Source organism: Apostichopus japonicus, chromosome 8, assembly GCF_037975245.1.
Source record: "Apostichopus japonicus isolate 1M-3 chromosome 8, ASM3797524v1, whole genome shotgun sequence".
NCBI classification, from domain to species: domain Eukaryota; kingdom Metazoa; phylum Echinodermata; class Holothuroidea; order Aspidochirotida; family Stichopodidae; genus Apostichopus; species Apostichopus japonicus.
The window spans coordinates 23,537,258-23,562,872 of record NC_092568.1 but is presented as its reverse complement, the minus strand read 5'-3'; the positions used below and the strand labels follow the sequence as shown (position 1 = coordinate 23,562,872).

General features: G+C 37.7%; 1 protein-coding gene and 2 pseudogenes across 1 annotated transcript; 1 reads left to right on the top strand and 2 right to left on the bottom strand.

The window, feature by feature from the left end:
* Positions 1 to 480: 480 nt before the first annotated feature.
* Positions 481 to 3,879, bottom strand: LOC139971453 (cytochrome P450 1A5 pseudogene; annotated as a pseudogene).
* A 252-nt stretch (positions 3,880 to 4,131) lies between these two features.
* On the bottom strand, positions 4,132 to 8,056 carry LOC139971452 (cytochrome P450 1A5 pseudogene; annotated as a pseudogene).
* Positions 8,057 to 14,703: 6,647 nt separating this feature from the next.
* LOC139971129 (growth hormone secretagogue receptor type 1-like) lies at positions 14,704 to 17,770 on the top strand. The gene has a single exon (XM_071977338.1). It carries the CDS (start codon positions 14,752 to 14,754, stop codon positions 15,946 to 15,948), a length of 1,197 nt encoding a protein of 398 aa, XP_071833439.1. The 5' UTR covers positions 14,704 to 14,751; the 3' UTR covers positions 15,949 to 17,770.
* The last annotated feature ends 7,845 nt before the right edge of the window (positions 17,771 to 25,615 follow it).

Sequence of the window (25,615 nt, the reverse complement as noted above, 5' to 3'; positions counted from 1 at the left end):
CTTTATCATGAGGCTAACTTAGAGGGTGAATTTCTTAGCGGAAGTTTTAGAATTGATTTTCACTTTCGTCTTCCAAAATGAGCATTTCGCTATCTTATTTGTCTGATTTTTTGTCATGATAAGTATAAAATGGCGTATATTGGCTGAGGTTTTGGCTAATTAAGTTAATTTCTCAAACAAAACAAAATCGTGGGTGGGTCGGTTCATGTTGGAACAAAGTTCAACAGTCATCGAGTCAGTATTATCATCAATTTTATATAGCATGCCCCCTCCCCCAACCCCCTTGCTTAGTTTGTAATTGACATTGTGTATCGTGTTGGTTTATCAGTTGGAGAACGGATCTGGATATAGCCGGAAATCACCGATTAGAAAGATGAATGTGTGCTCAACTTAAGGCAGTTTGTAAAGGGAATCATTGCCAGGGAGATGGAAATATGAGAATTAATAATAATAGTCAAAAAAAAAGCAACACAAGAATAATCTTGTCTATGAGCATTTCCATTTATTTGAAATTTACTCGAAATGTAGGCTACTCATTTTCGTAATCTCAACCGTAGCGAATGCATGGAACTACATCTTGGAAAATTATATACCAAAACGAATATCAGAAAATCAAGACTAGTAACATAAAAAGCAAGAAAAAGAAAGAAAGATGAAGTTGAAACCAGAAAGCAAAAACTGTTCAAACAATTTTGCAGATACTGGAAGGCTTACATACCTCCCTGCTATTAGAATGTTGCACATGATAAACTATATTAAGAAACAACAGCTTCTGTTAATACTAATTATATTCTAATGAATCTTTACAGACAAAAAATAATTCAGGAACATGTCATTTAACAATAAAACTACAGATAAGATAAATGTATACAAAGACATCAAGTAGCTATAAGACTTGTCACTATGAGTCAACAATGTGCCTTCCACGGTTTAGTTTGTCAAACAATACACTCCCTTGCATTTATGGAATAAATCCATTGTTTGGAATTCTATATTATTAAAGGCATTAACTCTGCTCCTGTTCTATGTGAAGTATAGGAAACAATTGACATTGTACTGTATACTTTAATATAACGAGCAGGGTAGTTTAAAAGAGATGATGTAAAGAGATGTCCTTCATGTATAGGCCTATTTGGAACCGAACTGCAAACTGACTGTCGGTCTATTATATCAGAATAATCGAAAATTACAAGCAAATTGTCCACAAATCAATGACCAACATATTTACCACATGTACTTTCTGATAAAATACCTTGGTGAAGTCATGTGGAGCCTCGAGAGAGAATTTATTTCACTAACTTAACAAGTTACGACGATCATTGATGATGTACCATAACATATGATGTTACAACCTCTTACATGAACACGTTCAGAAGGATTTCAAAGATGGGGTTTCTCCCCCCCTTTCCTCCCTTCCCTAATAGGAAAAGGTTTTTCCTTTTTATTGTCTTTATTTCTTGTGTCTTTTAGCATTGTGACATTTTGTTGTGTTAATAATAATCAAGATTATATATATGTCTTCTTTTCAATCCAGAATTGGTGTTGAAGTAATGAAAAAATTCAAAAGTATGTATTGGCCTCGTTTGTAACCATCGAAACGATCAAAAGGAGACTAGCTAAGACCAGGCTTGAAACAGAATGCTTCCAATGACTCTCTGCCATGCCACATATATGTTCAAGCTTCTATATAAGCAATTTAAAACCGGTAAATCTGTCTTTTTCATCACATTGGTTGAGTAGTTAAATACACACTAAAGTTAATTGGAAAGATTTAAGCCCCCGAGTAAACTAACTGTTGAAATTTGTTACCAAAAAGGCTTTAGTTTAGGGCGCAAGTAATACCCTTAAATTCCTGTTACTAGATGTTACAGATTTGTTTTTCGTTTGCACTAAAACATTTTTCATTACAAAGATTAGATTTTCTATCGAAGCACCATCTCCATATCATACTTAGGTGGCCTTACCACCAGCAAGGAACCTTCTCCTTTCAGAGTAAGTTTTTGGCCCTCGGTACTTCTCAGGGAGCACTGATGGAGAATTACAGAAAAGTACAGGAATAGCTCCATTTGTGCAACCTCGGACCCGATACATCGTCTTCGACCAACACCAAATCGCATCAACGAATCTACTTTATCGTTGTCGAGTTTTTTGCCATCTTGTGAGAGGAATCTCTTCGGATCAAACCTACCAGGTTCGCTCCATTCTTCGGGATCACAGTGAATTGAATACAGATTCACAAAAACAACTGTATCCTTAGGAATGTATAAATTATACCCGCCTTCCAGTATTGTATCTCGTATTGTGCTGTGTGGTAGTGTAGTTGACACAACAGAGGAATGGCGGGAAACCTCTGCGAGAAAGGCTTCAGTCAGGGGAAGTCTACCTCGGTCTGCCAGGGACGGCAGACGGTCACGACCTATCACATCGTCCATCTCTTCTTGCATCCGTTTTTGTAAATCTGGGAAATAAATAGCATAGAGAAATGCCCACATCAAAGTAGAGGCTACAGTCTCAAATCCTGCCCCGAAAAAGTCGTAGACCACTGACCGTATTCGTTCGTCCGTTAATTTAAGTTCTTGTCTTTGCTTCGGATCAATTCCCTCCGACAGTGTCATGAGGTAGTACATTATGTCGCTGTCTAACCCGTGTTCGTAATTATCGAGATGATTTTTGATGTAAACTTTATGTATGTTTCTGAATTTCGTCGCCAATTCTGTAAACGATTTCATTTTACCAGGAAATATCACTCCTAGCCAAGGCATGAAGTCAATCATGTTATTTCCTGAAAAGGCATCTACGAATAGGTCGTTGTTGTTGACAATTGACTTCAGTTCTTCGTGGTCAAGTTCGTGACGCACTTGAAACAAGAAGCTTGCCATAATGTTGCTCACAGAAAGTTTAAGCAGTTTAGTGGGGTCAATGATGACGGCATTATTTTTATTCATAACAAACCTGATGAACTCAGTCGCTTCGAATGTCACTTGTTGTTCGACAAGGACTGATTGTTTACCTGAGGTAAAGTGATGTAATGCGTTATCTGCTATTTTTCGATGCAACTTCCACCCTTCGTCGTAAGTCGTAAATGCAACTGATCCTCCGTTAAGGGCAACAGAAGTTTGGAAAGCATTCAACCCAGGGCGTCCAGCAAAATCAACAGATTGCCTTACTAAAGCTTGATGAATTGCCTGTCTTCCATTAAGAACGATCACAGAACGACTTCCAATCCTAATTCGAAAGACATCACCGTACTTCTTAGCCAACTCTACGAACGATACGTGAGGCACAGTTCCAAGTTGGAGGATATTACCAATGATCGGAAGACCAATGGGTCCAGGTACTTCTCGTGCATCTAGTGGAATCGATTTCTTTTGACGACTACCTATAATCGATTTCACCATCATAAACACAGCCAAAATGGTAAGAATGAACGAGAGACTCGCGGAAGTAGTTTCAATCCACGATCCCAAGTACAAAACAGATCGGTAACTCTGGTCTATTAGCGTCTCCATTTTTTGAATGATGTCGACATTCAGCTTGTAGTCAATTTAAGTGTGTCTATAAAGTGCATGCCTTTTTAATTCCACTGTGCAACGTTGTGTACCTTTGAAGATTACTTGACAAAGGAAGCTATATTGCTCTATGAAGGCTTTAAGGTTAATTGCTAGCGATTCTTATACAACGGAGGTAATCATGCATCCTAACACCAACGCTTGTGCTATGACCTTAGCTTACTATTACAACATATGGGACTTTCATATACAAACACAAACAAACCGGGAGCAGATAAAACAAACAAACCGGGAGCAGATAAAATGAACACCTTTTATGCAATTATATACCTACTTGTTTTGATGTGGTAAATGTAAATTAGTAGACGAGAGGTTAGCCCCCCCCCCCCCCCCGACAGTCACATTAATGGGGTACAGTAGCTTTATGAATTGCTCAGTTTGGAATTGACATTGTGTATCGTGTTGGTTTATCAGTTGGAGAACGGATCTGGATATAGCCGGAAATCACCGATTAGAAAGATGAATGCCTGCTCAACTTAAAGCAGTTTGTAAAGAGAATCATTGCTAGGGAGATGGAAATATGAGAATTAATAATAATAATAAAAAGAGCAACACAAGAATAATCTTGTCTATGAGCATTTCCATTTATTCAAAGTGTACTCGTTAACGTAATCTCAGCCGTAGCGAATGCATGGAACATACCTCTTGGAAAAGTATAAACCAATACGAATATCAGAAAATCTAGGCTAGTAACATAAAAAGCAAGAACAGGAAAGAAAGATGAAGTTGAACCAAAAAGAAAAACTGTTCAAACAATTTTGCAGATACTGGAGGTGACATACCTCCCTGCTATTAAATGTTGCAAATTATATTAAGAAACAACAGCTTTTGTTAGTACTAATTATATTCTAATGAATCTTTACACACACCAAATATATAGAGCAAATCGGAACATTTCAGTTAACAATAATACCACAGATAATATAAATGTATTCAAAGACATCAAGTAGCTCTAAGACTAGTGACTACGAGTTCACAATGTGCCTTCCACTAAGGCTTACAATTGTTAAACAATACACTCCCTTGCATTTATAGAAGGCCTATACGCTGTGGAAAGTAATTTGTTCGAATTAATCCATTGCTTTGAATACTATATTATTAAAGGAATTAACTCTGCTCCTGTAATATGTGAAGTATAGGAAACAATTGACATTGTACTGTATCATGACTTAAATATGACGAGCAGGGTACATTCAATAGAGATGATGTTAAGAGATGTCCTTCATGTATAGGCCTATTTGGAAACGAACTGCAAACTGACTGTCGGTCTATTATTACAGAGAAATTATCGACAATTACAAGCAAATTGTCCACAAATCAATGACAAACATATTTACCACATGTACTTTCTGATAAAGTACCTTGGGTCCTTGGGAGAGAATTTATATCACTAACTAAACAAGTTACGACGATCAGTGATGATGTACCATAACTGATTATGTTACAACCTCTTACATGAACACGTTCAGAAGGATATCAAAGATGGGGATTTCTCCCCCCCCCCTTATCCCCTCCCCACATAGGAAAGGTGTTTCCTTTTTATTGTTTTTATTTCATATGTCTTATAGCATCATCACATTGTTTTCTGTTAATAATAATTACGATTATATACATGTCTTTTGTCAATCCAGAATGGGTTTTGAAATAATAAAAAAGTTCAAAAGTATGTACCGGCCTCGTTTTGTAACCATGAAAACGATAAAGAAGGAGACTAGCTAAGACAACGCTTGAAACAGAATGCTTCCAATGATTTTCTGCCACTCCATTTACATGTTCAAACTCTTAATAAGCAATTTTAAACCGGTAAATCTTTCTTTTTCATCACTTTGGTTGAGAAGTTAAATACGCATTAAAGTTAATTGGAAAGGTTTAACCCCCCGAGTAAACTAACCGTTGAAATTTGTTACCAAAAAGGCTTTAGCTTAGGGCACTAGTAATACCCTTGAATTCCTGTGACTAGGAAACGAGGAGATCACCCCAACTCCCTATGCTAATAGTTCAAAGATTTGTTTTTCTTTTGCACTGAAACAATTCAAATGACCAAGATTAGATTTTCTACCGAAGCACCATCTCCATATCATACTTAGGTGGCCTTACCACCAGCAAGGAACCTTCTCCTTTCAGAGTAAGTTTTTGGCCCTCGGTACTTCTCAATGAACACTGATGGAGAATTACAGTAAAGTACAGGAATAGCTCCATCTGTGCAACCTCGGACCCGATACATCGTCTTCGACCAACACCAAATCGCATCAACGAATCTACTTTATCGTTGTCGAGTTTTTGGCCATCTGGTGAGAGGAATCTTTTCGGATCAAACCTACCAGGTTCACTCCATTCTTCGGGATCACAGTGAATTGAATACAGATTCACAAAAACAACTGTGTCCTTAGGAATATATAAATTATACCCGCCTTCCAGTATTGTATCTCGTACTGTGCTGTGTGGTAGTGTAGTTGGCACAACAGAGGAATGGCGGGAAACCTCCGCGAGAAAGGCTTCAGTCAGGGGAAGTCTACCTCGGTCAGCCAGGGACGGCAGACGGTCACGACCTATCACATCGTCCATCTCTTCTTGCATCCGTTTTTGTAAATCTGGGAAATAAATAGCATAGAGAAATGCCCACATCAAAGTAGAGGCTACAGTCTCAAATCCTGCCCCGAAAAAGTCGTAGACCACTGACCGTATTCGTTCGTCCGTTAATCTAAGTTCTTGTCTTTGCTTTGGATCAATTCCCTCAGACAGTGTCATGAGGTAATACAAAATGTCGCTGTCTAACCCATGTTGGTAATTATCGCGATGATTTTTGACGTGAACTCCAAGTATGTCTCTGAATTTCGTCGCCAATTCTGTAAACGATTTCATTTTACCAGGAAATATCACTCCCAGCCAAGGCATGAAGTCAATCATATTACTTCCTGAGATTGCATCTGTGAATAGGTCGCTGTTGTTGACAATTGATTTCAGTTCTTCGTGGTCAAGTTCGTGACGCACTTGAAACAATAAACTTGCCATGATGTTGCTCACAGAAAGTTTAAGCAGTTTAGAAGGGTCAATGACGGCGGCATTATTATTATTCATAACAAAGCTGATAAACTCAGTCGCTTCAAGTTTCACTTGTTGTTCGACAAGGACTGATTGTTTACCTGAGGTAAAGTGACGTAATGCGTTATCTGCTATTTTTCGATGCAACTTCCACCCTTCGTCGTAAGTCGTAAATGCAACTGATCCTCCGTTAAGGGCAACAGTAGTTTGGAAACCATTTAACTCAGGGCGTCCAGCAAAATCAACAGATTGCCTTACTAAAGCTTGATGAATTGCCTGTCTTCCATTAAGAACGATGACAGAACGACTTCCAATCCTAATTCGAAAGACATCACCGTACTTCTTAGCCAACTCCACGAACGATACGTGAGGTACAGTTCCAAGTTGGATGATGTTACCAATGATCGGAAGACCAATTGGTCCAGGTGCTTCTCGTGCATCTAGTGGAATCGGTTTCCTTTTATTACTACCTATAATCGATTTCACCATCAGAAACACAGCCAGAATGGAAAGAATGAACGAGAGATTCGCGGATGTAGTTTCTATCCACGACCCCAAATACAAAACAGATCGGTTACTCTGGTCTATCAGCGTCTCCATTTCTTGAATGATGTCGACACAATATTCAGCTTGAAGTCAGCTTAAGTCTGTTCAGCTTGAAGTCAGTTTAAGTGTCCTTGTGTCGCGAATTCCTCTGTGCAACGTGACGTACCTTTGAGGATTACTTGACAAAGAAGGCTATTCTTCTGGTTCTATGTAGGCTTAGGTTCAATCCTCTGCGAGTCTTATACAACTGAGGTAATCTTGCATCGTAACACGTACGCTTGTGTCAACCCTTAGCTTATCACATCATGAAGGACTCTCATATACAAACACAAAACAAAAACACGGAAGCAGATAACATGAAACTTTGTTTTAGGCAATTACCGACTTGTTTTGATGTAGTAAATATAAATTAGTAGACGAGAGATCAGTCTACGTGGAAGTTCTTCGTGAACTTATTAGGTCCTAGTGAAATTTGCATTCCATTCGATAGAAACGTTTTCGGAGAAGATCTGTTAAGGGTGAGTATAGTTGTCCCAGTTTGTAACTTTAATAAACTTAGCTGAAGGGTTAGAAAAACGTGAACCATGACTTTCGCAAAGGGATGATATCAGACGAAATAGCTTTTCATTGTTTAACGAGTTGTAGAATAAGATGAGCAATACGCGGAGGTATGCCTAGTCAGTTTAACACTGACATGATGAACCTCCCAGGGTCAATGATTACGAAATGTAGGTCCCGCGGCGGTACACGTGAATAAGAGATAAGCAAACTACCTTGAAATCTGCTCCCAACTGGCTTCAAGATCTATGGACAATGGAATTGTATCATTATCCTCTTAATTACTACCGATACACACAGATAACAAAGCAACAATCGTTAATCTCAAAGTTGTGTACCTTTATGTGAATCGGTTGCCTCTTAAGAGTAGCTTTCAAGTTATCCCAGAGAGTTGGTAGTAATCTCTGTTTAACAGCAGAGGTTGAATAGCTCAAATCCCTCAGCATTGAACAATACTACATAACGCAGACTGAGCTGCATGAAAGGCTACTTTAAGGTGACGCTTCATTGACGAATCTAAATCCTTAGTATCCGACGTCAGCAGAGCGTAGACAAAAATTTGTACGAGGAGTGCTTCGCCACCGTGTGTGGTTTGTGCAGGATGCAGGGTACGCACGTTCAAGCAAAGTACACTGGTCGTATAAAGTTTATATCCATCTTCCATGGTTACTATTACACATCAAGTAATTCATAAACACATAGTAGAAGATACAGACAAGTTATAATTAACAGAATAAATAACTTATGTTAGATAGAAACAGAGGTACCAGAAGTTAATTAATTAGATATAGTTAATTATTTTATCAGTCTTAATTAAATTGAAATATATACATGAACAGACCGGGTCATGGAAAGCAAAAAATTTCGTTCCAGTGGCATATCACACCATAGTTATTTGAATTACTCTTTTCTTTAAGACTGCAATATATACATATGCATTGCAGGGTGGTTCTTTGTTACGTATAAATTGATCATATCAAACTTCTGGTCGTATAAAATGATTAATCAGTTCTTATGTTGATTCCTGTAGTCTTGAGACCCGAGTCTTGTGTGCCACGGTTTACCCTCCAGAAATCATTTGTTAGGTATAAATCTATTCCACGCGTATATATGCACGGTTATACGGGGAATTGCTTAACGTATGTACTGCACGCTCACGGTTTAGTGCTACAGAAAAAGCTGTGACAAGACTGGCATTCCCCTGAAGACTGAACAAAATATACAAACATAGCGATACAGAGGTACGCACAGAGGTACAAGCAAATAGAATCGCAAAGGTTTGATGAACCTGAGATAGAGGGCTTACAGACAAGCGATGCCCCCTCCCCGACCCAAAAGGGAGTGGATTCCTTGAACTCAAACTTCATGATGAAGTGTAAAATAGGTGACCCAAACTGGGTGGGTTTGTCATATAACATTATTTGCGGTAGAATAATGATGTATTTGAGCTATGCTATATATATATATAATGAACTATACGAAAACATGTCTATTGAAAAATTATTCTTCGAAATTATTGTAGCCATGCAGTTACCTATAGAGCCCCCGTCACAATAAAGTAGGTAATTTTTTATTGAGAGAGTTCTAAACCAACAGCCGTGTTGTTGTTTTTTTAATTCTAATTCGAGTTTTAACTATCATCAAAGCTTTCATCTCTCATTTCTCTATTCAAAATGGCTCTTTCCTCATAAGAAATTTTAAAAATATTGATTTTTCTGTTCGATCTATCCTTGTAATTTCGTCATTTTAGTCACTTCACGCTGTCAGTCTGTCAAAAGTAATGCATAAAATTCGAAGATGTGTTCAAGATGTACCTTCAATTCCTATACAGTCTGCTTTCATTTTGATAATAATCATTTTATCCTCCCTCAGATTTAATGTTTGAATTTAAATTATTAACATATATACTAAAGTTGTGAAAACATTCAGATATTCTTTATCAAAAGCACCATTTGCTTTGTGACAGCACTTTATTTGACTCTTAAAAGTGTCATCATAAACCTTGAACATCTCTCATGCATTTTGTGACACTTGCACATTTATTCGGACGATATTGAATAGCAAAGTAGCATACGTACTTGAAGTCCAGGCTTTACATGAACAACTGGAGGGGTTCGGACCCAAGGAATTTTAGTCATAACACGAACTGTCAACAGCAACTTTCGAATTTTATTCATTTCTTGGGGCGAGATTTTATAAGAAATGCTAATGGGTTTAAGGATCCGTGCTTAGAAAGGACTGGGCTGGACTAAACTGGACTTTATTTAATAGAGGAAGAAATTTCCTGAAAACTTGCGGCAGTATGGATGGAACCTTTAATGGTGATCCAAGGCAAAGAAAATGAAGAAAATTCATTTATATACATATTATACGTATATATTTGAAACTGTACCGTTTAGTGAGTTATATGTGTATTTATGTATATATATATATATATATATATATATATAAATATATATATATATATTTATGTATGTATATATATATATATATATATATATATATATATATATATATATATATATATATATATTAACATGAACTGCTCAAGGCGCTCACGATTTTCTCATCTTTATAGAATATGGCTTTGGAGAAAGTGAACCTTTCATTTGGAACAAAAGTGTCAAAAACCTAATGAAAGTTACTATTTTATAGTTCCCCATATTCTATAACATACCCTTGGAGTGGGTTCTCAATGATAGACATTTATCTCCTTTGCTTTAAAACTCTTCATGTGTTACGCTCATACATTGTTGTGCTATGTCTTTCAACACAGAATGAACAGAAAGTATAATATTTCTTGCTATATCTCCACAGAGAGTGACTTTATGATGGAAATAAGTCAATGGGCAACAGCTAGCAAGTTTATCTTACACCAATCGGGAATAATAATTTCTTTGTCTTTAAGCGACATGTTTCTATTGGCTTCAATAGGAACAGGCACTCTTACGAGGAAGAACTCCCCCACTAAGGGCAACTTAGAATAGAATACAGCGTATATCCAGGGACTCAAACACTTATACTTCTGATGGGGGGGGGGGGCATCAAGCAAAAATTGGTATCCACACTCGGAATCGTTGACGTCCGCCGATTAATAAAATTACAGAGAGGGGCAAATAAACTTCAGGGTATTTAAACCGGTCACCCGTCGAAAGGATGAAAAGTATCGAGCCGTTACTAACCGTTAAAATGGAACCGGTTGATCCAATATTTACGAGCGAGCAATTTTTTGGTTTCTTTTATTTAGTATTCCCGAGGTGGGTAGGGGGGGGGGGTTAGGTCACAGTTGCCCGGACGCTCATGCTCGAAATATTACGAAGAGTGAATCAAGTGCAGATGTTTACTTCTTAGTTTTTCATAACTCGATATTGTGCGTTACGTAATGATACATAATAATAGTATATATTTCTTCACGAATGATATTCTCGCTAGAAGGTACCGCTTACTTATTGTAGCTAGTTTTAGAAGCACTGAAGTTTTAGGCCTACAGACAAAGCTCGGCATTATAAGGATCGATAGAGGCAATGCAATTTTAGGGCAAGTTATAAATTGCATTGGTAGGACACCTGGGCAACTGTTGAAATTCAATAGACAATTGTCGACATTTCTAAACTAGCACCAATATTTATATAGACTTTTTTTTCAAAGGAGAGAGAGAAAGAAAAAATAAACGTGCGGAGCTGAAAGAAGAGAGGATATTATATATATATATTTGGTACCACACTTTTGATTTAGCATATTCCCCTCAATATTTCCCCTCAATAATTCAGTTTGAGGGTTTTAACTGCAACTTGACGGCAGGGGCAACACTATAGGGTTAACTATAACACCACATTATGGCAAGTTGCACCAATTTGATAAGAATAATACTCACCGCTTTTTAACGAAAAAAGTTACAAATGTAAAATGTAATGCTTCTACTTAGGTATCCTATGGTTATCAACAATAACAGAAAATCGTGAGTCCAACTAGTGCATTAAAGTATTTATTAAGTCTTACAAAGAGGAAATTTGCCTCATTTTATAAACATCAGTGTATCGGAGTTAGTACTTGTCACCATGAAACTCTATGACCACAAAACATTGTCAAAAAAATGATTAAAACAGTGTAACTAGTTCTTCAAATACTATCAAACCCTTTTTTAATTATCATTATCTTGTTTTATGTGTGGCTAGTTTAGCATATACCTAGAGCAACCTGTACCTCAACAAGCAATGCCGTATATCTTATCGTGGTTGAAATGAAAGAAAGATCTGTTTCAAAATGTCGCCCTCTCATCGAGAAAAAGGTTGTCCACGTGTATGCGAGGTAAATAAAGAAATAAAGAATAATGCAAATACAAATATTCTCTCCTGGAGTTTTACTCGAAACACGGAAATGTCCTAGACACGATTTCAAACTGATATGTACGTGAAAATAAAGGTATGTATGTATGTCAGATCCTCCTGCAAGCAGGAACTCGCGAAGAAGCCTCATTGGGCTTATCAAAACCGCTTGGATTCATATTTAACGTCCATGATTATAAATTGTAAATTGTCAACAACTCTGTAAATGGACGACATACATTAATCTTGAAGTGACTCGAAATGGAGACCTTATGATTGGACGGCAATCTTATTTGAATCTTATCTTGGGTTTGATTTTTTTCTTTTCTTTCTAGTGCATTGTTAGGCCGATCGTGATGTGCCAGTGATGGTCGGTGTGCGCGTGCGTATTCGTATGCGTATCTGTATAGGGTGATGGGAGGGGGGGGGGGAGGTGTATTGACATCACGTTTAACCCTGCAGTATTAACTGTTTTTGTCATTGCAAATCTGCGCTAATATGTGTACCAGTATATGTGATGTTAGAGGCAGAACGAACACGTAAATATTACCCCGGTATGACGTGCAAAATGTGTGACCAATTTGTATCGAAAGACGATTCTGAATATTATTATAGGCTAGCCTACTTTTAGATACCTCTATCGCAAATGTGAATTTCTCATAATTATTCTTGGCCGTCTGTTATAACTCTTACCCATCTTACACATGTAAAAACTTTATGGAAGTGACTGAGTTGTGTTTGCATGGCTCGCCAGGGGTGACACAATTACAGACTCCACCGTGTGCGATAAGTGGACGTCGTCCTAGTCTACACATAATATGTGTATTCCATATAGGGTGGCAGTTTGCGTAAGAATATCTTGGATGTCAGCTACTTAGACCATAATGTGAGGGTCAACCACCCCCCTTCTCCTCCCCTCCCACCCCATTCCTAACTTTTTTCATACCAAACTTGATACACTGTCTACAAATATAACAAACTGCTTTCAGATTGTCATTACAGTGTGTGTCTATATCGTAGTTAAGTAAGTTTATAGATGCATGCTTTTGCTCATGAAGTTCTGTTTCGATAACAAAAAGTTCAAAACACCGAATATATAGCGATGTCTGTACATTATATTAATATATCATAGATCAGTGTATTTTGCAAGGTAAATCGATAAATATATGCGGGTTTTTCTCATGCTAGCATCTTATTTGAGGTTCCGTTTTGGGAGTGGGATTCGATAGATGGATCTAAAAGATTACTGCATCAGAAACACGAGTGCTTTTAAATTACCACTTGGCTGCTACACACTGAAGTGAAGAGCCACATATATGAATAAAATAACACTTGTTGACCAAAATGATTTGGCGCCCAAAACTATACTGTGTGTATATCGCTATAATCAGACGATAATACGAAGATTCCCGGTACTTTCTCCCCCCCCCCCCTCATAGATTGTTTTAGAAAACCACTTGACCGCTGCACACAGAGGTAGAGTGACGTGAAAAATAAATACAGAAAGAAGGAAAGACAAATCTTGTTGACGAGTTCGAAGTGGTCTACGTCAAAGAGGCATACTTTGCCAGATCGGAAACGACGCCGTTCAGCCTGTTACTAGTTGCATTTCTATACATTCGCGTTTAATAATATCGGACACCACGTGACTCGTGTGTTTCAATATATAGCTAAGATGGACAATAATAACAACAGAGCATAACATTACGACATAATAGACCGCATTCGTCGCGAATTATGTCGAATGCTTTCATTCATATCTTGCTTCATATATTTTCCTTTATATAATGGAGTCAATATTTACCTGAGTCTGTGGAATTGCGAGACATATATAGTTCACCCTTCCCGCCCCACCCCTCATTCCCCGTCCATCTCCTTTCACTTTTACAGGGAAAAGTACTCGCGACAAGCGAGCCCTCTCCATAGCAACTAAACATTGTCAAAAATTCTGTGCTCTTACAAAGTTATTGATTGGTTTGTCCATAACTTCTGTAAAACGACGTTTCCTATTGGACGGATACTTGACGAAGAATACCCACTGGTTATTGATTTTTGGGTTTGATCCCGTAAAGATAACTACTTATATAGGTGTTGTAGCCTTCGGTTTCTGAGATAACCGTAAGAAACTTGAGTCAACGACTAAAAATTCTTCGCATGTTGATTGTCTCGCGGATACAAGGCATTACACTTGGGCAAGCGATGGGATTCCGGTATAATTGAGCATCACTTAAGCTGCTTTAGCATAACCTTAATCCTTCGATCGATCAAACAAATTTGTTAATTTCAAAATGGATTGTCATATCCCACAATTTGAGCTCTTTTGTGAAAAGAGTAAGCTAATGGATGTCAAAATTATAAGCTTGAACCACCAGCTCTTGTCAGATTCTTGACTTGAGAATTTGACCACTATATACTTACTCACTTCTTGGATTTGACTTAAGTCAAGTCGATTTCTTTCTAATGGATTACTTTTTAATTCGTGAAATCATGGATTATTTGCAAGTATATATTTGAAAGATTGCAGTGCAAGTTTCTGTAAAACTTCAGGTGGAGTATCCCAGGTGTGAGTGATACCGGTGTTTATAGCAGACAAACAATACGTTTCAATCGTTCATCGCATACTCATATACTTTTCAGTAGCAGAATATATCCATTCGCCTTATAAGAATTATTTCTACGTTTTTCGAGATACTGAGTTTTTCACAGTCTTGATGCGTGCGATGCTTGCCTCACAGGATAATGGTACGATTTATTCGTCGTATTCGGACCACCATCGTAATTTGCGTGAAATGAATTACTACGTCCACGATTTTTCGAATAAGACCAGAGAAGAGATTGAATGGTTTTTCTACTCTCGCATGGACCATGTTGTTATCGGTATCGTTATGCCTGTTATTCTGTCGTTAGGCTTCTTGGGAAATGGCTTGTTCATGTTTGTTACCTTCCGGGTCAAAAGTATGCGAACTATCACTAATTTTTATCTTATTAGTCTTGCCTTTGCAGACGTATGTTACCTAGCCATTGGAATCGGAGAGAAGTTAGCCTGCCTTCATTCTTCCACGGTACACAGTGACGTGCACGCATTCGGTGTTGCATTTTGCCTGACAATCTTCCCCATGGTAAGAACGTGCGCATTTGCGTCTCTGTTTCTCGTTACGTTGGTTACACTGGACAAGTATGATGCCATATGTAGACCAATTGAACACCGTGTGCGCACATCTCCAGGTAGGTCTCACACCAAGTACGTTATACTAGCTGCTTGGGTTGTTGCGTTTTGCTTGGCCGCAATGACCATTCCTGCGTCGAGTGAATACTTTACCTCATACGTGGTTTACAATGATGCCACGTCTGAGCACCATCCGGAACTTATCAGTTACTGTTGGCCCGTGAACGGGTGGATTGTCATGGTCGTTAATGGAATGCAAACGCTACCGTTTTTCTTCGCCTTATTTCCAAATTTTTTCATGTACTTTCAAATCATTCGTAAGCTAAACGATCGTTTGATTGGACGAAACATTCCACAGTTTGTGCGCAACGGGACGAAGATGCGCAATACCGTCGCTAAGATGTTGGTGTTCAATGGTTCCGTGTTTTTCACCTGTAACATGCCTTTTCATACGTTGTCCTTAATTTATGTTATTGTGTTCTTCTGTGATTCTGCGACGAGAGAATTTTGGCAGACTAAACTTCAACCTGTCCAACCGTATGTTCAGCTTTTATTGTACGTAAATTCTGCTGTGAATCCTTACATTTATAACGCGGTCAATAGGACTTACCGTAAAGCTCTTTATAAAGCGATACTATGTCAGAAGAGGATTGTGAAGACCAGCGACAGGCCGAGCACTAGACGGACATCGTCAACTGTATACGCTGCGACCGAGGTGAATTCAGAAGATACGCATCTTTGAGTGGTTCAATATACATATATGTAGATAGATATAGATAGATAGATATATAGATAAACAGACAGATAGCTATATAGACAGATAGATAGACCTTCCTTATTGGTTTCGAACCTCTGGACAGACAATCACTGTCCATAGCCTCGTTGGTTAGGGTATCCGCATATAAAGCGGGAGGCCCGGGTTCGAATCCCAGTGGAAGCTGGAAGTGTTTGTACTGTTCTGAAATTGTCTAACTCATTGCCATTTCAAATATATACATAACCATTTGCCTAAGTCGTTTACATCCATTTCATTTAACAGAGTTCTGTTCAAAGTATCTCTTTGAGACCCGGCTTATGGGTTAATGAATGGTTTTGAGTTGGTTACCATCATGTTTCATCTCTAGATTAAGGCAAAATATTTTACCAACAAAGGACTAGCATTGTTCGATACAGGTAGCAAAGCCTACAGTGGAATGACGACCTTCCTTACTGGTTTCGAACCTCTACACAGACAATCCATTACCTAGTTTGGTTGTCCGCTTATATAAAGACCGAGGCCCGGAATCGAATCCCGGTGGAGGCTGCAAGTCGTTCACTGTTCTGGATGTTTTGGTGACAAAAGTGGGAAATTTTGCGTCCGCGGCGGATGTGGTTATGTCTTGGCTATAAATGCAGTTAAGAGCATGCAATATACTTTGATTTTCTTTGTTTATCCTAAGGTATACATGTAAAGACTAATCGAAAATAGGAAACCTGAACATATTTCATGAATGATTTATTATGTAATTTTCTCACGCAAAATATAATAATCATAGAGGAAGCGGTATGTGAGGCGTGAACTGCAATCAACTGGTATTAATATGGTTGTTCTAATATCAATTTACTTTAATTAATTTAGCTTATTTGTAATGTAAAAAATATGTATAATATTACAAAATGTATTCAAAATTCATGTAATTGTTGAGATGATAACATTAAAAAAATAGCATTGAAGAAGATGGCTACAAATACGGAGAATGCGAAGAGAGTAGAGATTCTTGACGTGAGTGGACAGTTTACGTGATGTGTACCTTGATAAGAATGTTTATCGAAAAATATTTATGGAAACCTGAAAAGTGACGCTCACAATATAACACGTCGCTTTAACTAATGAAAGCAATTGCAAAACACTCGTATTTTTGGTTTTACAGTGTGCCTAAAATAGTTTGAAAGAGGCGTCATATGACGTCATCTTTCTATATATATGTTTTGTGTTTGCTGATTATAACCGGATAAATGCATATTCTGTGTAAAGGCCAAACACTCATTATATTTATATATTCACTGTCTGCCTTGAGATGATGCAGGGAGCCGTTATATGTTTGTAACGATAGATACTTCAGATATATCGACGGGTATTCCAATGTGTGAATATTTCATAAATATTGTCATTACAGATTGACGCAAAATGAATGAGGAAAAAAACACCTTGGAACGCAAAATAACAGTTTTAAGTGTATATAAAAGTACGACGAAGGTAGCTGTTGTATTAAATGATAAAAATTTAGTTCAATTAGTATTCCAGTTTGTTAAAATATTGCATGAATATTACAGAATGACGAAAAAACACATCCTTGATAATGTTAAATAAGAGCTATAAGTATATACACGTATATGAAGGCAGCTGGTGTGTTTGTATAACAATAGAGATTTAGTTACATTGACGGGTATTAAAAATGTGTGATTATTACATAATTATTTCACAACGCAAAATTAAAACACAAATTCACAATAAGAGTTATAAGTATATACAAGGGTGATGCAGGTAGCTGGTATGTTTGTAACAATTAGAGTTTTTAGTTACATTGACGGGTAATCCAATGTGTATACATTTTTTAAATAAATATCACAGTAAGATGCAATATTAAAAGAAAAAATAAAGAAACCACGTTCCGACACAAAATAACCGCTTTAAGTGTGTAAACGTATACGATACAGGCAGTTGCGATGTACAGTAACGACATAGAGATTTATAGATACATTGACTGCTATAACAATGTGTGAATATTACATAAATATTACAGAATGAGGCAGAATAAAAAGTAAAAAAAAATGCAAGAATGACGAAATATAACTGAAATACAAAGAAACACTGCGACGCAATAATAACAGCTATACAAGTGTATAAACGCATGATGCATGATGCATGGAGCTGTAATGTTTGTATCGATAGAAACCGAATGTACCGCTGAGTATAGTTCAGTCGTACTCTCCAGGTCTAGAAGGTACCGAAGGGACATGGAGTTATCCTCGTTTATTTATCTAATAACTTTTAAGAAAAGTCACCCAGGAAAGAACCTGGGCACGAAAAACCAAACAACCGAACTACTGATCCGCTCTCAACCCCCAGTCCCCTTGCATCGAGGATGTGACTGTGTTATCATCGCCGGGTGTGTATCACCATTCCCCTCGAAAGGGAACAGGTACTACACATGATCTTAGTCATTAGAATAATTGTATGGTTATACTCTGTTTGTGTAACGTCCCGACTTGTTTAATGTAATTCCAAGTTGTGAAACCTGTGGAAATTATCGGGGCTGGAATAGCGCCCAAATACCCTAGTTATCCAAAATGGTTTACATTCCTTTTCTCTAAGTTGTTTGTCACTCCGATCAAACTTTCCTCCAATTCGTAACAGGCGCGGCGGAACGGAAAAATTATTGGGGGGGCTAATGTGTGGAGACCATCTAAGCGGAGAGCCACCATCGGTTGGCGCGGAGCGTACAAGAAAATTTTGGGTTTTTCAAACCCCCAGATGGCCGGAAACGGCACTTCCCGAGTGTTTTATGCTGCGAATACCTAGCCCTAAAATATGGGTCTCAAGCCTGCAATTTCTCAGATTGCACGTAAAAGTCTGTAAAAACATTGTAATTTGTATATTCGATGGTGTTTTAAGAGAGTAGCTATTATACTCGTAGTGTACTCGCAAAGACGTTTTTGAGTGTAGTAAGGGCAGTGGCGGAGCTAGGGGTATTGGTCAGGGGGGGGGGGCAAGAATGGTCTGTAGGGGCGCTTTCGACACTATCTAAGAGGAGCGCCACCACAGGTTGGCGCGGAGCGTACAGAATTTTTTTGAGTAAAGATACTCCCTAGATTGCAGGAAATGACCCTTTCCGGGCCTTGCTAATTTGCAGATAAACAGTGAATAAATAGGTGTCGTCTCCATTTTGTCGAAAAATTACACCAACAGAATATGACAAATGTCAGTAGGTATTTGAGAGCGCAATAAAATAGTCAATAATCGCGAATAAGTAAAAACAAGGGCGTAGGAACCGGGGGGCTGGGGGGGGCGCCAGCCCCCCCAGTGAAAAATGTGGAGGGGCGGAAGTATCATTCCGCCCCCCCAGTTCGCAAGTCAGAAAACCCCTTTTTCATTTCCAAATGAGAAAAAAATCTCATTTGGAGCACCAAATTGCATCTAAGGCCAGGTGAAAATACAAAATTAAGTTTACAAAATGAAGTGGGTGTTGAAGTGTGCGAAATTGCACCAAATTGCATCTGAGGCCACCTGGAAATGCAAAAAAATTCCAAAGGGGAGGGGGACACCCCCTCCCCTCAGACCCCTCCCCCAGGCTGGCCATCAGTCTTCAGCCCCCCCACTCAAAAGTACCTTCCTACGCCACTGAGTAAAAAGTAGTGCTGAAAAGGGCGCCAGCAGTCCATTTGAGTCCGTCGGGGGGGGGGGGATCCTCCCCCTGACTGTATATATGGACGCTCCGTCACTAAGTAAGGGGATGTTGGAGAACTGGCTGAAATGAGGCAAGTCATTGGCCTAAGACGAAGTTGTGTTACGCTTACCGGTACTCACATTCACTGCTTCCACTTTTCACGGGGCGTGAAGACGCGGTTGGGGTGAACATGTGGTCTAAAGCCATGGGACGGGCCGAGAGTCCCCCGGCAATTACTAAAATTATTACACCTATATAGTATACGTGTGCATCGGACAGATCGACAAGTATGCATTGAAAAATGGGCAGATGCACGTTTCGGAGCCTTGGTAAATATTGGGGGGGCTTATCATGCATTTGCCCCCTCAACTTTTTCATTGGGGGGGCTGAGCCCCCCCAAGCCCCCCCGGTTCCGCCGCCACTGATTCGTAACCGAAAAAGTATAAAAAGAAGAAGTAGGAATGAGATAGATATCTTGTGTAGCGCTTAAAAATTATGTGTTTCATCTTCATGGATATTCCGTACATATATTTAGAATTTCATCAAAACACAATTGTTTTTTGTGTAGAAATATTATTTGTCTCTTCTCCATAAACAGAACATGGCAGGAGAATTTCTCACATTGTTGTTAAGCAATCTACATCAGCAACTGGAAGACCTCCTTATAAATGGAACATACTGCAACCCGATATACACAGAGAACATGGCAATTACTATAAATCTCAAATACTTTTGTACCACAAATGTATGTCTGTTCCAAATACTAAAGGAGTTTAACCCCTGCGAGAGGTACCACATGCAGTAAAACCTGGATCGTGTTATAAATCGATAGCACGTGTTGATTTGTATTACGGTAAGATCTGAGGGTATGTATGGTATAATCCTAGCAAATCCAGACTGATGCATTTATTGGGATTACACATATCCTCAGTTCTTAAACTGTTATCCTAATTGCACATGCATACCGATTTATCAGATTTGTCAGCACGATCCAGTTTTCCCTCTGGGTACAAAACTGTAAGATTTACAAGAGTTAGTTGTAATCTCTGTGTGAATCGGTTGAGTAATAAGACTTACTATTGAAATGGTGACCTGGAAGGTTGACTAAATTAGCTAATTAATAAATAGCCAGTTTAAATTCACTGCTTACGCAAGATAGAGGCAGGTCTTATATAAATATGAAATTCCAGTTAAAAATCTCACGAATGTTATTTTAAGTATTCGAATCTTTCAGCACCGAGGGTGAATACAGTATATATAGTTTCACTTATTGGCTAAAATCTACACTTCGTATAATCACAACACGATTGATTATTAAATGTTCAATGTTATTCATGAAACAAACGATACATTTATACTGTTATACTGTTGTCAAACTGCACATGTTCATATATAGTAATCTACTTTCTTCATCAGATGAATATTTATTTTGTTAAAATCTAACAGACGATATTTATAGTTTTGTCATATTGCAGATGAAATCGGAGACAAAAATTTGGGAATTTCAAATTTATTAATCATTATATTCACTCCGACAGTCTCTGAGACATCCTCTCCACCCCCCCCCCCTCCATATATGCATTTGTTTAAAGATATAAATAAATAGGCATACATATATCCCAACAATATCGGCTTATTTAATGTCCTTGAACACGAGGCAACCGAGCGGGACACATGTATAATAAATTCTGTAATGAAAATGGATAGTGATAACTTTTTTGAATTAATTATTGATTTTCTCTTGAAATATGTCGGTATAAAATCACCGACAACGTGGGCAATTTATGCATTTTGTAACACAAATTCCAGAATTTGAAGATTGTTTATCAGCAACAAAACGTACTTTTTTGTTCATTCAAAAGGTGGGGAAAGGATATGACAAATGAAATTACCCCCCCCCCCAAAAAAAAGGGAACACTTTAAATTATGGAAATGTCCACTTTTGATTTTTTTTTTAAAAAAACAACTGCGGCTGGCGACGCGTCTCTCGACCCATGCATGCCTGCGTTTCCGTCACGTATTTTTGACTTGCTCAATGGAAATCAGCAACACAAGACGTTTTCAAATGTTGGCTACGCTGACGCCGCTTCACCTTATGCCTAAACGTAAATAAGTACATCGAAGAAATTGTGATCTTTATGTTGTTACTTTTCTCTCCTCCCCCCTGCCCCAATCCCACCCACTCCATGATTTTATGAGCATACGCATAGTAACCTTCATTAGCTAATATCTTATTCTGAAAATTAGACAATGCCACAAATGAATCATTATTATTGCTCTTACTATTTTGTTGTCTTCATTTCTTAACGCGATATGTGTGTACGTCAAAGTGAAAACATAACCTTAAACCTATTATAAATTTGACATTTCTAAATGTGTTGTATAGTCTTAAGTTCGTTCGTTTTAAATATTTTGTCAACTTTGTAAAACTGCCATTTGTTGCCCATGCATATACACGCAATTACAGTTGCTTTTTATCTATGTTTTTACCATTTTCTTAATTTTCTTTTTTCTGTCATGAAGCAAGCATGTCTTTTTGCTTACTTCTTTGTTTTATTTGTGACAGAAAAAAAATCCATTTGTTGAATATTTATCGAATGTTGTACAAACATTAAACATTATAGTAAAAAGATTATATCTCGCTTTTTGAACATTGTTAAATTTAGCTTCTTTATTAAATTTCTTGAATGAAACACATGCTGTCGTTGTTATTGGCCGGTTGCACAATTCTTTCACGATGAAAACATTTCAAACTTTTTTCTATTTTTTATGATTTATTATTTGTAATCCTTCTTCAAATAACAAACTAATTTAAAGGTAGCCATACAATCACCCAGGCTGTATATTGAGTAATATGACAACAATAATAATATTAAAACAAACCAAAAGAAGTTGTACATTTTTCAAACTTACCTTGTCATTGATAATAACTCCGACACCTATTTTAGAGACGAACTGGTGCAGAAATTGCTATGCCGGCTGAGTAATCCAACACGCGGTGCTGTGAACGCGAAATAAACGTCACAATTTTGCCTTGGACGAGAGAAATCGGCACCTTCGGTACCTCAACTTGACTGCGAATGTTGGAGCCTCGGCGAACGCACCGGCGCACCGGCACACCGATTTCAAGTCATTAAACTTTCATTATTATGATATGGCTCTAAAGATAAATCAATGAAATTCGCATGGATATAGTTTTTCTGAATTCTGTCGAAATCTTACAACTAATCAACGCGACAACAACAAGCCAAAAAAAAAAAAAAAAACCCTCCCCTTCGCTTTAATTCAAGTTGTATATTGTGCTGAATTTGCCACAGACTTATAGAAAAAGACTCGAAATTAGACAAAAACGTTTTGCCAGTGAAAGATAAATGCATTACGTTAAATGTGTGTGTGAAACAAACATAATCTATATCCGCGGCATTTTATCGCGGATTTATTGGAATATATCAGAATTTATCGGATTGTTTAGATTTATCGGAATGTTAGATGGCGATAGCGATATTTCATCAATACGATAAATATGAACACCACTGTCGAGCATCGTCACCAACACCGTCACTGATATCGCCACTGTCAGAGTCTCCGATATCCTGATCAACACCAGCACCGTCAACAACATCGTCACCATAAGCATCACCATTACCTATCTCCAGCACTAATACATTCACCAACACCATCAGCATCATCCCCATCAACACCATCACCTTCATTATCATCATCAACTCAACACCATCACTACCACCCGTCAGCAATAACATCGTCGTCACCGCCTACCGTCACCAACATCATTACTGTCACCGCCTACCGTCACCAACACCGTTACCATCACCGTCATATACGGTACTATGTTATATAAGTTGTTACTATAATACATTCAAGAACATGGGTGGTCGTGGTTTCATTTCTCAGCGAAGAAGACTTTTAAAACACGCATCCTAATCCATATTGGCCTACGCCAAACATGTTTATATAGGCTACATACTATACCTCACTGGTTATTCCCTATCTTCTGTTGGCGTACGCCACATTAAACGTCTAGCTAAGTATAGTAAATTATGTAGAGCGGAAAATTTAATGGATCCATGTTGTTTGGAAAAAAGGCCATACGCAACAATGTTACAAGAAGGGTTACAAGAGAGTTTGAGTGTATCTCAGGCCCGTACGCAAGGGGTACGCGATATGACAGGTGCGTACGCCACCCTCACCCCCTCCCCCCTCCATCCACTCTCATTTGCCAAAGTCCTCATGCATAATTCTGGGTAGAGAAAGGTTTTTCGTAGCTGCGGGGGGACTTAACACTTACTGCGTGAAATGTCACAAAACCAATTGAAATGATTGCAAATTATAACACAACACGTTGTATATATAAGCCCCTTAATAGGTCCAGCAGCGATCTTCAGCAAGCGCACGATCCCATAGAGAATCCATCGTAAGGGCTTGTGTATTGACAGCGGGAATGAGGTCTATACCCTCAATAACGACAGAGGATTCTTAGTGTAGGCAGATAATATCGGACTTGGCATGAAATTAGAAACAGTAGAAAGACAGTTTGAGGGTGTTTTACTTCTTTTTGGAATATAGGGATCTAAATTGGTACTTTTCTTACCGTCAGGAAATTACAGCCGGGCAGTGTCGACTCAAGCATTTATACATAACAGTACGTTGAGTATATAGTCGACTAAATAAGCATGGGAGTCTCTGCTTTCAAAAACAAAAGAAAGAAAAAACAACCGCTTGAAATAAACATTGCTCAAGGAGCATAACCGTCTTGGATTGGCATTGTAGATATTTTAAAGAGAAGTGATCAACAAATGAATTGACTTTTCCCAAGTTCTTTACTTTCACATTTGCAAATGTCAGAAAGCTTTTTGCTCAATTATATAAGTTTGGTGTGCAGTGTAAATATACCCTACGGTGTAGGTGAAATGAATCGCTCATACCACCGGGGAGAGAAATTTAATAATTGAAAGTGTGGGAAATATCTTTTCCAAACCTTTCTCGAGCCTCTTCATATAACAAGTAACAACAATATCGGTATAAAACGTTCACTATGGAATTGAGAACGGTGCTGTTGACAAAATTCTCCATGAAAATCAAAAACAGAAATTGCTAGCCTATAAAAAGTGGTAATTCTGTGTAAATTGTCAGATTCATAGCACCAGGGGGTGAACTCTGTACAATCATAACACTTGGGTAACACGCCCTCTCGACAGTTATACAAAGCCAGTTTACACGCATTCACACACTGTGGTCGAGTGATACGGAGTTCCGGTCTGTGACAGAAAGGTTCGGGGTTCGATTCCTACCTTCGCCTTATGAGTTATAAAATGACGAAAGTATATAATTATAATTATATATAAATATATAATAAATATATAATAAATGTATTTTTTATATTTTATATTTATATATATATTAATTTATATATATAAATATATATATATATGTATATAAAGATATAGATAGATAGATAGATAGATAGATAGATAGATAGATAGATAGATAGATAGATAGATAGATAGATAGATAGATAGATAGATAGATAGATAGATAGATAGATAGATAGATAGATAGATAGATAGATAGATAGATAGATAGATAGATAGATAGATAGATAGATAGATAGATAGATAGATAGATAGATAGATAGATAGATAGATAGATAGATAGATAGATAGATAGATAGATAGATAGATAGATAGATAGATAGATAGATAGATAGATAGATAGATAGATAGATAGATAGATAGATAGATAGATAGATAGATAGATAGATAGATAGATAGATAGATAGATAGATAGATAGATAGATAGATAGATAGATAGATAGATAGATAGATAGATAGATAGATAGATAGATAGATAGATAGATAGATAGATAGATAGATAGATAGATAGATAGATAGATAGATAGATAGATAGATAGATAGATAGATAGATAGATAGATAGATAGATAGATAGATAGATAGATAGATAGA

Bases quoted from the DNA above. Each gene is read 5' to 3' on its own strand.
- LOC139971129 (XM_071977338.1), top strand. From the start codon at position 14,752: ATGCGTGCGATGCTTGCCTCACAGGATAATGGTACGATTTATTCGTCG.